Raw genomic sequence first — 13,678 nt, 5'->3', positions numbered from 1 at the left:
CCTCACTGAAGGCGCTATCCTGAATTCCTTGTACTCCCAAACTTCCATTGGATTTGTGAGGAGTGCATGTGCCCACTCATGCACCCAAACAAAACACTTACAGCATGGTTACTCAGGCTGTGTGCTAGGGAAAGGATTGACCTAGTGTGTATCTATGAAATGTTTTAATACAAACATTTAATATCTCATAGTAGTCCATATAATGCTGTATAACTATAATCTGGCTAACAGATATCCATAGGTTGGTTCATTATGAACTTTTGGGTTGTCTGTTTCTTTGCAGCAGTATTCAGAAACTATATATTATAAATTCATAAGCACTTGTGACATTTTTTTTCTGCAGAAAGAAGTACATGCTTTGGAAGTACAGTTAACTGGTGCAGTTGAAAATGAGCAAAATTGTTTAAAACAGATTGCAGCACTGAATGCAGAGCTTGAAAAAGAGATGTATGACTTTATTTTTAATTACATTACCTTTAAAGTTGTTGCTTCTTTTAATGTATATTTAAAATTTCTGATTTGTTTTCTAATGAAAAATTTAACATTTTGTTACACAGTAATTGCAAAAGGGTACAATGTATTTCTCACTTCACACTTGTCTCTGCTGTCTCTCCCTCTTATTGGTACCAGAGCACAAAGAGGGGGAAGCGTTATGTATGGAAAGGGGTTGTCGTCAGGAAGAACCATAGAAAACGGCTTAAACTGTAACAAATGTCATTTTTGAAGTCTGTAAAAGAGAAATCAAGGTGCAACTGTTGCTGATACCCCAATTCCCTCCCCCCTTCTGCTCCTCAAGAGTATTTTTCAGTAATGTAAAAGCTGAACGGACTGCCACCGTACTCTTTCCCCCCCCACCAACAGTGTTACTATATTTATCTGTGCATTTTAAAATTAGATTAATACTAGTATTAGTATTTACAGCTGGAGACTCACTTCAGACAATCTGAGAAATTATTAGTATTTATATTATGGCTGAGGCTCCAGTCAGGATCAGGGCTCCACAAGCTGTACAGTGTAAAAACATCTAGAAGAATCTGTTGCCTGTCACTATGATTTTATAGTCTTATTTTGAATCATAGAAATGGAGGACAGGAAGGGACCTGGATAGATCATTTAGTCCAGTCCACTGCACTGCACTGAGGCAGGACTAAGTATTTTCTAGACCATCCGTGACAAGTGTTTGACTAACCTGTTCTTAAAAAACACCAGTGACTGAGATGCCAGAACATCCCTACATAATTTGTTCCAATGCTTAACTACCCTTATAATTAGGAAATTTTTCCTAATGTCTAACATATCAAGCAATCATTTATCTAAATATTTTTTGATGTTTTCTACATTTTCAAATATATTGATTTCCCTTACAACACAGAATACAAAGTGTACAGTGCTCACTTAATATTTTTTATTACAAATATTTTTTCAATTCACTTCATACAAGCACTGTACTCTTTATTATGAAAGTGCAACTTACAAATGTAAATTTTTTTTTACATAACTGCACTCAAAAATAACAATGTTAAATCTTTAGAGCCTACAAGTCCACTCAGTCCTACTTCTTGTTCAGCCAATTGCTAAGACAAACAAGTTTGTTTACATTTACACTAGATAATGCTGCCCACTTTTTATTTCCAGTGTCACCAGAAAGTGAGAATGGGCTTTTACATGGCACTTTTGTAGCTGGCATTACAAGGTATTTACACCCTAAATATGCTAAGCATTTGTGTACCCCTTCATGCTTTGGCCACCATTCCAGAGGACATGCTTCCATGCTGATGACGCTTGTTAAAAAGTAATGCATTAATTAAATATGTGACAACTCCTTGAGGGAATATTGTATGTCTCCTGCTCTGTTTAACCTGCGTTCTGCCATATATTTCATGTTATAACATGACTCAGCACATGTTCATTTTAAGAAAACTTTCACAGCAGATTTGACAAAATGCAAAGGAGGTACCAATGTAAAATTTCTAAAGATAGCTACAGCACTTGACCCAAGGTTTATGAATCTGAAGCACCTCCCAAAATGAGAGGGATGAGGTGTGGAGCATGCTTTCAGAAGTCTAAGAAGAGCAAAGTTCCGATGCGGAAACTTCAGAACCTGAACCACCAAAAAGGAAAATCAAGCTTCTGCTGATGGCATCTGACTCAGATTATGAAAATGAACATGCCTCATTCTACACTGCTTTGGATCATTATCGAGCAGAACCTATTATCAGCATGGATGCATGTTCTGTGGAATGGTGGTTGAAGTGTGATGGGACATATGAAGCTTTAGCATCTCTGGCACATAAATATCTTGCAGTGCTAGCTACAACAGTGCCATACAAACATCTGTTCTCACTTTCAGGTGATATTTTAAACAAGAAGCTTGGCAGGATCATCTCCTGCAAATGTAAACGAACGTTTGTCTGAGCAATTAGCTGAACAAGAAGTTGGGCTGAGTGAACATGTGAGCCCTAAAGTTTTACATTGTTTTATTTTTAATGCAGTTTTTTTGTACATAATTCTGCATTTGTAAGTTCAACTTTCATGATAAAAAGATTGCACTTGGTGGGAGGAGGACGAAGATAACAGCAATAAAAACATATGGTTACACAGTCTAGCTGTGTACATACTTTGGAGTTCAAAGTCATTTTAAATGTACAAATTAGGCATGCTAAGCAGTTAGTAGAATCAGGCCCGAGTGCATAGAGATTTGCATTTCTGTACAGTCACTGAAAAATAATTGTACTCTAAGGAAAATCTGCCACCTGTTAATCCAGTCAGCATGCAGGGATTTACATAACCAAAAACTAACTCTACAGTGGTAAGTCAACAATTTTTCAGTTAGCCTGTATTCCAGGAGCTTTGTCATGGTCTGATTTGAAAGGGAATTTGAGAATACAAATAAACTATTCCTCTTGTCTCCCAATTATTTTAATAGGCTGCAGAATAAGGAACTAAATGTGAATTGCAATAAGCTTTTATTAGAGAAAGAACAAATAGCACAAAAGAAAAGTGATACCGTCACAGAGCTCAAGAAACTACAAGAAGTTCATAAGGCAAGTTGAGAAATAAACTTACCTTCTTTTGGAAGACACTTCTTACTTAAAATAAAATGTGATAAAGCATATAGTATATCGAAATATGACACATGATCATTTTCATGATGTTATTTAATTTTGAAACAACACATTTTTTGCATTTTAAAATACAAATGGTGAAATTCACCCTATGCAGAGGACCAGATGAAAGCATATGCACTTCTTTGTGCTGTCTGTCACTGCATGAATTGAATTTCACTCAAAATAAATAATTGATTGCATGCATCTTTGTTTAGGATAACAGAAAGAAAGAAGAAAAGACTAAGAAGCTAATAGAAAACCTTGAAGAAACAAACAGCCAGCTAAGGGAAGAAAAAACAAATATATAAGTAGCATATTCTCAGAAAAAGTCTTGATTCCTTTACTATTGGATTTTGGTGTTATCCTTTTTTATGTATAAATGTATTTAGGCATTGGCTTCTATGACTTCAGATTAAAATATTTGTTTTTGAGCTGTATGTTAATGAAATAGGTCTTACTCTCTCTGTGATGATTTTTAGGGTACCCGGGACTGAGAGTCACCTTGTTACTCTCCTTCCTGAAGAGGAGGAGGTAACAAAGGAGACTCTTGCCTGTGATGGTTGGGTGGCCTGTCAGCCATGCAAGCACCCTCCTGCAGGCTCTGCCAGGCCCTTTCAGGTGTGCATGAATTCCCCTCGAGCATTTCCCTGTGATATCCAGTACCTGATGCTGGTTCCTCTGCCCCCAAAGAAGCAGCATACCCCAGTTTACCAGTTTTACCTTAAACCCTCCTCCTGTATAAGATACAGCATTATAATAAAACTAAATAAGGTCTAGTTAAGAAAGGATAGCGATTCTACTAGAAATAAGAGTATTGAAAACAGATGGTTACAACTAAATCATAAAACACTAACGTAAGTCTACACTTGTTAATATTTACTTTTCCTATCTAATAAAGTAGGTCTTCTCCTCCCCCCACCCCTCCAAAGTTCAGCGTGTTGCAGAGCTGGCTGGCTTCAAAGGAACATGGCTCCAATTTTTTGTGAGATCAAGGACCATCCTTAAGATGTCTCCTCAGTGAAAGAATACCAAGTGCCTTTCCCCTTCTGTGTTATACTGAAACAGTCTTTTGTCTTCATTCATAGACAGGGTGATTCTCTGTCTGTTGTGACGTTCCTTTTTTTACCTCCAAGTGGTTTTGATTGTTTGTGATTGTGTCTGATGGTTTTAAAGTCTTGGGAGGAAGTAAGGCTAGATTATTGAGCCCTGCATTACATCACTGGCTAACCAGGACAGAATGACAACTCCAGTCTCCTCAAATGAGCCATTGTGGAGACACATTATCCTCTGGTGATGAACTTCTACTTCAAGTCCATAAAGCATACTTTCTATATAATTCCTTAAATATTACTCACACATTCATCTTGTAATGCTCATGAGTGTTGATAAGTCATGAGCTTTCTATGGGAACATTATGTGTTACTTTTGGGTAAATATCCTGCAAGATGTGTGGTGTAGTGAGCTTGTCAGGTTTGAGGTGAGACTTGTTTACAAAGAACAGGGGACCCTTTGTTTGTGTCACATTCTCATTTACATTAAGACTACTCTGGCAGTGTACGGAGCCATGAAACTGCTATGACAATAATTTACACCCACTTTGTATTTGTTACGTTCTTTTTGTAATTGCTGCACAGTTTATACCAAGAACTATACTGCATCATTCATTTTCATCTAAGACAGAAGTTTGGGTTTTCAGTTTTCTGAGAAAAAAATCTTTAATTTTAAAGGAAATTTAAAGAAAATAGCATATACAAAGTTATTAGTTAAATGTGGAAAAAGTGAGACATAACTATTAAATTTTACCATCTGAAATGTTGTATGTTTTGACAAGTCTCATTGTTAATCTGCCTTCCATAATATGGATTTAGATGTTATGGAGATAGATGCATTAAAATAATGTAGATAGAAAGATAAACTTATTGGATGCACAGGATTTTCTAGGTCTGTGAAAAATAAGTACAACTCAGAAGTGAAAGTCTGGGCCACTGCCCTGTATGTTTTAGGGACATCTTCAAAGACTGGCATAAATCACCCTTAATATTAGCTATAAAGAAAGCTGCCTTTCTCGCCTTGAGCTAAGCTGTGATATTTTTTTTTTAGCAGCTGTGAAAGAATTAAATTAATTATTTACTAATACTTATTAATTTGGCATTTAGAAATGACTTGGAGTCTCTGAAGGAGAAGATGAAAAAGAAAGATGAAGAGGCTAAAACTAAACTGGATGAAAGTGAAGAAAATGTATGGGATATATACAGTGCTACATCTTATGAAAAGCTATAGCAGTAAATGTCTGAGCCAAAAAAAGTATCCTTAGGAAACAGATGTAGGAGAGTAGGAAATAATTGCTGTGTAGGAAGGGGCTGGCCGTGATGCTTTCCACAAGCATCCAGGGTTGTGAGGCTTTTATCTACCCCTTAGAATGAGGAAGTCTTGTCTGTGCCTGCTGGGGATCAGCTCCCTGACTGCACTGGCCTCTGACAATGCAAACACTACCTTCCAGGCCTCCTCAGGCCTTGCACTCTCTGTGCAGGTTAGTGATAGGAACACACCAACCCCTAAGTCCTCCAGCTGTCCCTCTGGACTGCCCAGCTCCTGTTCCACGTTCACAGAACTCAGCTGTGCTACTCAAAAAGGAATATAGTTTTAATTCAGGAACACCAGTCCACTTAATGTACAGCGCTTAGATATATTTATGGTGAAAACAAGAATACGTTTATTATCAAACAACAGAGATTTAAATTATACAAAATCAGAATATTGGAAACAAATGGTTGCAGAGAAAACCAAATCATAACATGCATTCTGGAGCTTACACTTTGTTGTCAGATGTTCGGCTGCGTGCATGTGTTCTTTCTGCATGCTGCACTGGCTTTGGCCAGATAGCCAATACAGCAGGCTTTGATCGAACTGACCAATAAACACAAGACTTCGTTTAGTAGCGAAGGCACGTGGCCAGGTTTATTGCCTACAAAGCACGGTGCTAATGCCCTGGCTCAGTGGTTACAGGTACATTAACACATGTATGCCTGTGACAATGGACCAGCTCAGTCAATGGCGGGACTTTCCACAGCCTCCTAGGCCAGACAAAGAGTTAAAGCGAAGTCTCCCAACATTTATAGACTAAGACAAACAACCTAGGGTAAACAATTTATCTGTCACTTTACATGTTTCATGACCTGTTTATTATCTCCCCATGTACCTTTTCCTGATGTTTCGGACAAAATATCACTATTCATTACTTTTGTCAAACCATTTTATCATGTTCTGGGTTGGGGTGTTCTTGTACTGGCCTACTGGAATGTATTTATATATTCAGTGTATTTTAGCAATGGTCGGAATACTGGTGCCGAGTTCATGTACCGGACGCTGACTTGCAGGCAAGCATCTGTTTTTGACAGGGCTTAACTGTTGCTCATAGCATAACTTTTTCTGACTTTGGTTGAGACTTCAGGCCTTGCACTAGGCCCATGCTTCAGGCTCTCTCTTACTACTACACACTTAACTCACAGGACATTCCTCTGTCTTCTATAGGATAACTTACCCAAAGTCCCCCCTAGCATTTTCAACCAAGACCTTTCATACGATCAAGCCCGCTGGCACCTTGTCTTCACAGATTGAAGGATGCCAGAATGTCTGCATCACCAGCTGTACCAGACTATGCCTTTGACCTTCACCTCAAAACAGGGGTGTCCCCTAGCTGTTTACGTCTTACTGTTCATTTCATTCTGAAGTCTCCACAAGCTCTTTGTTAGCATTTGACTCAGTATATTAATAGACTTATATTGTAAGACCTGCAATACACAGTGATCCATCAGGAAGAAATGTCTCCCACTTCCTGTCTGCAGAAGTTTGTCTCAAGGCACTGTACCTTTGAATGACCTGCCTTTAACTACAAGGCCTAGAGAATGTAATTTTCATCATGCATAACACCTCCTATGTTTTCCATATGTATGTCTCTGAATGATTATAATGACTAGTGTGACCCATAGTTGTCAGGTGGTTAGATGAGATTTTAATACTAGTATGTCTGGTGTGGAGGATTTTTATTTTCTTATTATGTTTTCTGGTGTATAGAGATATATCTTAGAGCATGCCAAACAGTCTCTTATGAAGTTTTATTGTGAAATTATATTAGATAAAGACACCCAGAATAAGGGATGGTTGCTTGTTTGTTCTGTAAATTTAAGTAAGTAGCAGAAGAAAACTAGCTGCATATTTTGGGGCAATTTGTGGTAAAATTTCTAATAATAATTTAGCCAGATTTAAAAATAATGTGTTTCAGACTAGAAACATTGGAAGTGAAATTTCAAGAAAGGAAAAGCAACTGAAGATGCTAGAAAATAAGGTATAAGACTGTACTATTATACTATGAACTAGAGAGAACTTCAAAAATTCTTTTAAGTTTTAAAGCATTAGCTGCATTATGTCATACACAATTTGTGAACTGAAAAGAGGTGATCATGACTCCCTACTACAAATTTGTGCCCTGCTCTAATTGCAACTTTTGATGGGCTGTCCTACTACAGTTTTACTTAGCTAGCAGTAGACTATCAAAATAATTAAAGATTTAGTGCTTTAAATCCTGATGCAGCAAAACACTTAAGCTTGTATTTATGTCCCACTGAAATCAATGGGATTTATGTATGTGATTATAGTTAAACACATGCTTAAATGTTGTACTAAATAGAGAGTTGAGCGTGTGCTTAAGTGTTTTTACTGAGTTGGGGCCAAGAATAGTTCCAGTGAGCATCAGTGAGGTTAATCACATTACTGAAGTTGAGTATGCTTAAATGCCTTACTGAATTGAGGCCTATGCAAAGACAAATCCAATTGTTCTTAAAATAGCAATCAAATAAATTAACATATTCTAAAAAATAAAATATTTTGCAGTGATTCATTTTTTTAAATCTCTCTGTTTTTAGTTTAACAATTTAAAGAAACAAGTTGAAAATAAAACCAAATACAACGAGGAACTGCAGCAAGAGGTATGGAGACTTTTTAAAAGTTACAGGAACATGGAATACATAGAAATCTAACTGCATGTGTTTAGAACAGTACTGTTGTTCAAGTTTCTGGTAGGGTTTACAAATGTCTATGAGATTACATAACTGGTTCTCTTTTCTATAAATAATAAAGATATACCCATCTCCTAGAACTGGAAGGGACCCGGAAGGGTCATCAAGTCCAGCCCTCTGCCTTCACTAGCAGGACCAAGTACTGATTTTGCCCCAGATCCCTAAGTAGTGGCCCCCTCAAGGATTGAACTCACAACCCTTGGTTTAGCAGGCCAATGCTCTTAATTCAAGTCAAATCTAAAGAAAGTTTTGTCTTTACAATGGTTCTTTTTAATTGTAAAACTTGGCCTACTTTAGTGAAAAGTAATCGTAGAAAGAGTATATTTATAATGAATTCTGATTATTTTGTGTTTGATACACAGTGTCATCATACTTTAAATAAACACTTGAGTTATGTTAAAGCTCATGCTCCAAAATGTCTGTTACTCTATAAGGTGCCACAGGATTCTTTGCTGCTTTGAGTTATGTTAGTTATCCATCAGTAAGTGAAGAAAAATCTGAGCTTAGATTGTCCCCTCTGGTTAAAAGCCATGAGAGTGGACTTTTTGTGAGGAAATCACATTGAAGATTTTTTCACAAAGTTTCTCCCATCTCACCCTACAAGGGGGCAGAGTTGTCTCCTTGTAGAAAAGCCATCTAGAAACTTGGGCCATCTGCTTGGAGCCTCTGTATCACTGCATCAGGTCTGGCCCTCTGGAGATTCCTTTGTAGTGCAGCGTGGGGCTGTATTAATTTTTTCATGGAAGTTCCACAAGCAGGAGGCAGAGATGTTCTGCCTCCTGCTTTTTCCTCCTTTCTTCCACCCATGTTGCTCACATGAACCTTGAACCATGTGGAGAGTTTTCCACAGTTTCCACAAAGGATAAAAAAGTGTTATTGAGGTATTTGAGCGCTCCTTCCACAGGAAGGACTTTTCCATGCACAAATCTTAGGGGACCTGATATGGGATGTGGGTTGTAAAATTTAAAAAAAAAAGGAGAGGGTACTGGGATCAGTCTTTAGCCCCTGTTCTGACTTGTGTGCTGGTGAGGCAGTTCATAGTATGCAGAAAACTTTTGTAAATAGGCAGCTGAAGTTTACCCTGCCTCAATTTGCCCTGTGTGTTTTACTAATTTTAGCTACTGAAGCAGCAAAGCAATACTCCAGTATGTTAATAAAATCATGTAAGTGTTTAAATGCATACCTTTAGTCTTTATTTTGGTTTTAACAGAATAAAGTGTTGAAAAAGAAAATTGCAGCAGAAAGCAAGCAATCCAGTATTTATGAAGGGAAGGTAGGTATATACTAAATATTTCTTGTAAAAGTGAAAGACAATTAGTTGAAGAGCATGAGTCTGTCCTTCAGTCCCATTGAAGTCAATGAGATTACTTATGTGTTTCAAAATTAAGGAAGTTTTATTGTTTTGCTGGATTGGGGCCAAAATATTCAACATCTTGTTGTATCAAGCTATGATATACTGGAGACTGTCGGCTTCCCATTGAAATTATTAGGAATTGAAGTTTCTCAGAATCTTACAGGAGATCATAGAATCATAGAATCAAAAGGTTGGAAGGGACCTCATGAGGTCATCTAGTCCAACCGCCTGCTAAAGGCAGGACCATTTTCCCTAAATAATCCAGCCAGGGTGCGGTCTAGCCGGACTTTAAATAGCTCTAAAGATGGAGATTCTACCACCTCCTAGGTAACCCATTCCAATACTTCACCACTCTCCTAGTCAGAAAGTTTTTTCTAATATCCAGCCTCGACTTCCGCAACTGCAACTTCAAACCATTGCTCCTTGTTCTGTCCTCCGTCACCACTGAGAACACGCTAAGCTCCCCTCCTCCTTGGAGCATCCCTTCAAGTAGTTGAAGGTTGCTATCAAATCCCCCCTTAGTCTTCTCTTCTGCAGGCTAAATAAGCCCAGTTCCTTCAGTCTCTCTTCATAAGTCATGTGCTCCAGTCCTCTAATCATTTTTGTTGTCCTCCACTGGACTCTCTCCAATTGTTCCACGTCCTTTTTGTAGTGTGTGGCGTCCAAAACTGGACACAATATTCCGGATGCGGCCTCACCAGTGCCGAATGAGGGGAATAATCACATCCCTCGATCTGCTGGCAACACTCCTACTAATACAGCCCAGTATGCTATTAGCCTTTTTGGCTACAAGAGCACACTGTAGGCTTATGTTCAACTTTCCATCTACCGTAACCCCAAGATCCTTTTCTTCAGCACTGCTACTTAGCCAAACAGTACCCAGCCTGTAGCAGTGGCATGGGGTTTTTCTGTCCTAAGTGCAGGACTTTGCACTTGTCCTTGTTGAACTTCATGAGGTTTCTTGTGGCCCACTTCTCCAATTTGTCTAAGTCTCCCTGAATCCTATCCCTGCCCTCCAGCGTGTCCACCACTCCCCCCAATTTGGTGTCATCTGCAAATTTACTTAATGTGCAAGCTATCCATCATCAAGATCATTAATGAAGACATTGAATAGAACGGGCCCTAAGACAGACCCCTGGGGCACATCCACTTGTTACTGGTTTCGCCAACTAGAGAGTGTGCCAATTGATACCTACCCGCTGAGCCCATTGATTCAACCAGTTTTCTATCCACTTCACAGTCCATTCCTCCATCCCATACTTCCTTAGTTTTGCTGATGAGAATGCTGTGGGAAACCGTGTCAAAAGCCTTACTAAAGTCAAGGTATACAACATCACAGCTTTGCCCCCATCCACAAGTCCAAAATTCATCTCATCATAGAAAGCAATCAGGTTGGTCAGGCATGATTTACCCTTGGTGAATCCATGCTGACTGCTTCTGATCACCTTGTTTTCCTCTAAGTGTTTTCAGGATGATTCCTTCAGCACCTGCTCCATGATTTTTCCAGGGATTGAGGTGAGACTGATTGGTCTCTGTAGTTCCTGGATCTTCCTTTTTCCCTTTTCTTAAAGATAGGTACTGTATTTGCTTTCTTCCAGTCTCTGGGACCTCTCCTGTTCGCACATGAATTTTCAAAGATAAATGGTCAACGGCTCTGCAATCACATCATGCTTAACTCCCTCAGCACCCTCGATGCAGTTCGTCCGGTCCATAGACTTGTGCACGTCTAACGTCTTAAGTAGATCCCTAACCTGACCCTCTATCACAGTGGGCTGCCCTCTCCTCCTGTCCTCTCTGCGTTCCCCAGCGTAGTAGTCTGGGAGTTGATCCTGCCCGTAAAGACTGAAGTGAAAGAAGGAATTGAGTACTTCAGCCTGTTCCATATCTTCCACCACTAGGATACCTGCTCATTGAGTAAAGGGACCTACACATCCCTAGTCCTCTTCTTGTTGCTTACATAGTTGTAAAACCCCTTCCTATTATCCTTCACATCCTTGCTAGTTTTCCAACTCAAATTGCCCTTTGGCCTTTCTGATTCTATCCCTGCAGGCCCGAGCAATAATCTTATATGCCTCCCCAGTCATCTGTCCAAGCTTCCATTTTTTGTAAGCTTCCTTCTTTTGCTTCAGCTCACCTCACTGAATCAAACCTTTAATAATAAATTTATGAAATTGCATCCACTGTTTCTAGGACAAGATTTCAAGGGTAGTCAGACTTCTAGTGCTGCAAGCACCCATGCACGTATTATCTTTTTGGATCAGTTAATACTTTGAATTAGAAGTTAGCGCGGCTTGCAATATTCAGATGTAGCATTCCAGTACTACAATATCTGTGACCATATAAAAACCTTTATGGATAAATAAGCACATTTTTATTTAGATTTTCTTTGGCTCATTGCAGAGATACAGGTCAGCAACAAAATTCAAATCCAAATAGGAGTTTGGGAGTTCAGAATCTCTCTTTATTTTTAATTTTGTCAGTTTCAGTTTTCCTGAAAAATAAAGTTATCCAGGTCTTGCTTCTGTATCTTTCAGATCAAGGAAGTTGTCCCATTGACTTGACTAGGAGCAGGATTAAACCACAAATTATTTGTTCGTAAATGAGCATTTTCTGTGTGCAGTGTAGTTGGTCAGGTCAGCCAAACCTGAAGAGGAGCTCTGTGTAGCTCAAAAGCTTGTCTCTTTCACCAGCAGAAGTTGGTCTAATAAAAGATGTTACTTCACCCACCTTATCTCTCTAATATCTGGAACCAACACAGCTACAACAACAATTTTAAAAATACATTTACATACTTTGACAGCAATATAACATTATTTAAATTACTAATATCCTTGTGCTTTACTAAAACGAACAAAATAATGTAAATGGTTTGTTTCTCCTTCTGAACTTCTTTTCTTTAGCATCTACTGAAAGTAGCACAAGACATTTCTCTCTAGCCTAATTATTCATATGCGTATTAACTAGTTATATGTAATTTGTGTGATAATTTATTTCTGCCATAATATATGAGCTTTTGTTTAAATATTCTGAGTATTTAATTTTGAATAAACTGATTATACTAGGGTGCACCCTTTTAATTCATGTCATAGTTTCACTGAAGTCAGTTCCCAGTCAAACATGCAAATTGTTGGCCTCTTCCAGGCATTTTGCCAGCAAAATCAGCAGTTCAAAAGAATGTTTTAACAAGTACAGTTCATTTCATAGAAGTTTTTATTAATAATAATAAAAACTTACCAAGACTAGTGGGCCAGGAAAATTCCCTGTTCTTCAATCAATTCTATTATAAATGGAAATTATAAAAAACCCACAGGACTAGTTCACTGACTGTGGCCAAAGACTACGCAGTACTGCTTAGGATGGGGATTGCAAAGGTGGCATGGGAGTCTAACTGTTGCAGAGCCCTGCTTTTGCATAGCTAATCCCCTCCCCTCCAGGAACAGGAAGAGTACAAGAATGGAAGCTCTGGGAGGAAGTCATACTGCCATGGATGAGTATCCAGGGAATAGCAAGCATGGTCTTATTTCCTTGTGAATTTTAGGACATCATGTACACTTTAGGGGGCCCTGTCTTCTCAAGTAATCAGAAACCTCGCCCTCTGTAGGGGATGATGTCTTGGAGACAGTATTAGTTGAAACTCACTAAGTTCCATTTTTCCTTTTTCATATGTTTTTCAATTGGAGGGGGTGATTTAATTGAAATTGTTGTTACTATTTTCCCAGTAATTAGGAAAAAATGTGAAAGGCCGTAGCTCAGATCCTTGTTTAAAAAAATTTGAATCTTGGATAGAAGGTAAACTGTCCCAGTACTTAAGTTGATCCAAAAAAAGATATTACCTTACTCATTTTGTATCTCCAGTACAGGATAGATAATAACCACTTAAATTAATCAACATACATTAAAATTTATTCCTCAATGGTTATTTAAATGATTTTTGTCTTGTTAAAAGGTGAATATATTACAACTAGAGCTCGAAAATGTAAATAGGCAACATAAGGAAACAGTTGACAGCTACCAAAAAGAAATTGAGGCAAAAAACATAACAGAAGAAAAACTTCTTGAAAAGGTAAGAATTACTAAAATTTACTGTTTCTTTGGATTCAGTTGAGTAATTTGATAATTTATCCAATGTTTAATATGTTTTG

General features: G+C 38.2%; 1 protein-coding gene across 1 annotated transcript in view; it reads left to right on the top strand.

The window, feature by feature from the left end:
* The window catches only part of SYCP1 (synaptonemal complex protein 1), an 80,062-nt gene that overhangs the window by 42,755 nt on the left and 23,629 nt on the right, over nucleotides 1-13,678 (top strand). The window contains exons 17-24 of the mRNA XM_075064707.1: nucleotides 344-447; nucleotides 2,927-3,044; nucleotides 3,323-3,412; nucleotides 5,229-5,345; nucleotides 7,390-7,452; nucleotides 8,030-8,092; nucleotides 9,393-9,455; nucleotides 13,483-13,599. Of these exons, the coding sequence (XP_074920808.1) occupies nucleotides 344-447; nucleotides 2,927-3,044; nucleotides 3,323-3,412; nucleotides 5,229-5,345; nucleotides 7,390-7,452; nucleotides 8,030-8,092; nucleotides 9,393-9,455; nucleotides 13,483-13,599 (735 nt within the window). The remainder of the gene's footprint in view (nucleotides 1-343; nucleotides 448-2,926; nucleotides 3,045-3,322; nucleotides 3,413-5,228; nucleotides 5,346-7,389; nucleotides 7,453-8,029; nucleotides 8,093-9,392; nucleotides 9,456-13,482; nucleotides 13,600-13,678) is intronic.

The sequence above is a fragment of the Chelonoidis abingdonii genome, chromosome 4, assembly GCF_003597395.2.
Source record: "Chelonoidis abingdonii isolate Lonesome George chromosome 4, CheloAbing_2.0, whole genome shotgun sequence".
NCBI lineage: Eukaryota > Metazoa > Chordata > Testudines > Testudinidae > Chelonoidis > Chelonoidis abingdonii.
Note: the sequence above shows the minus strand (reverse complement) of the source record. Positions and strands in the feature narration are given on the sequence as shown.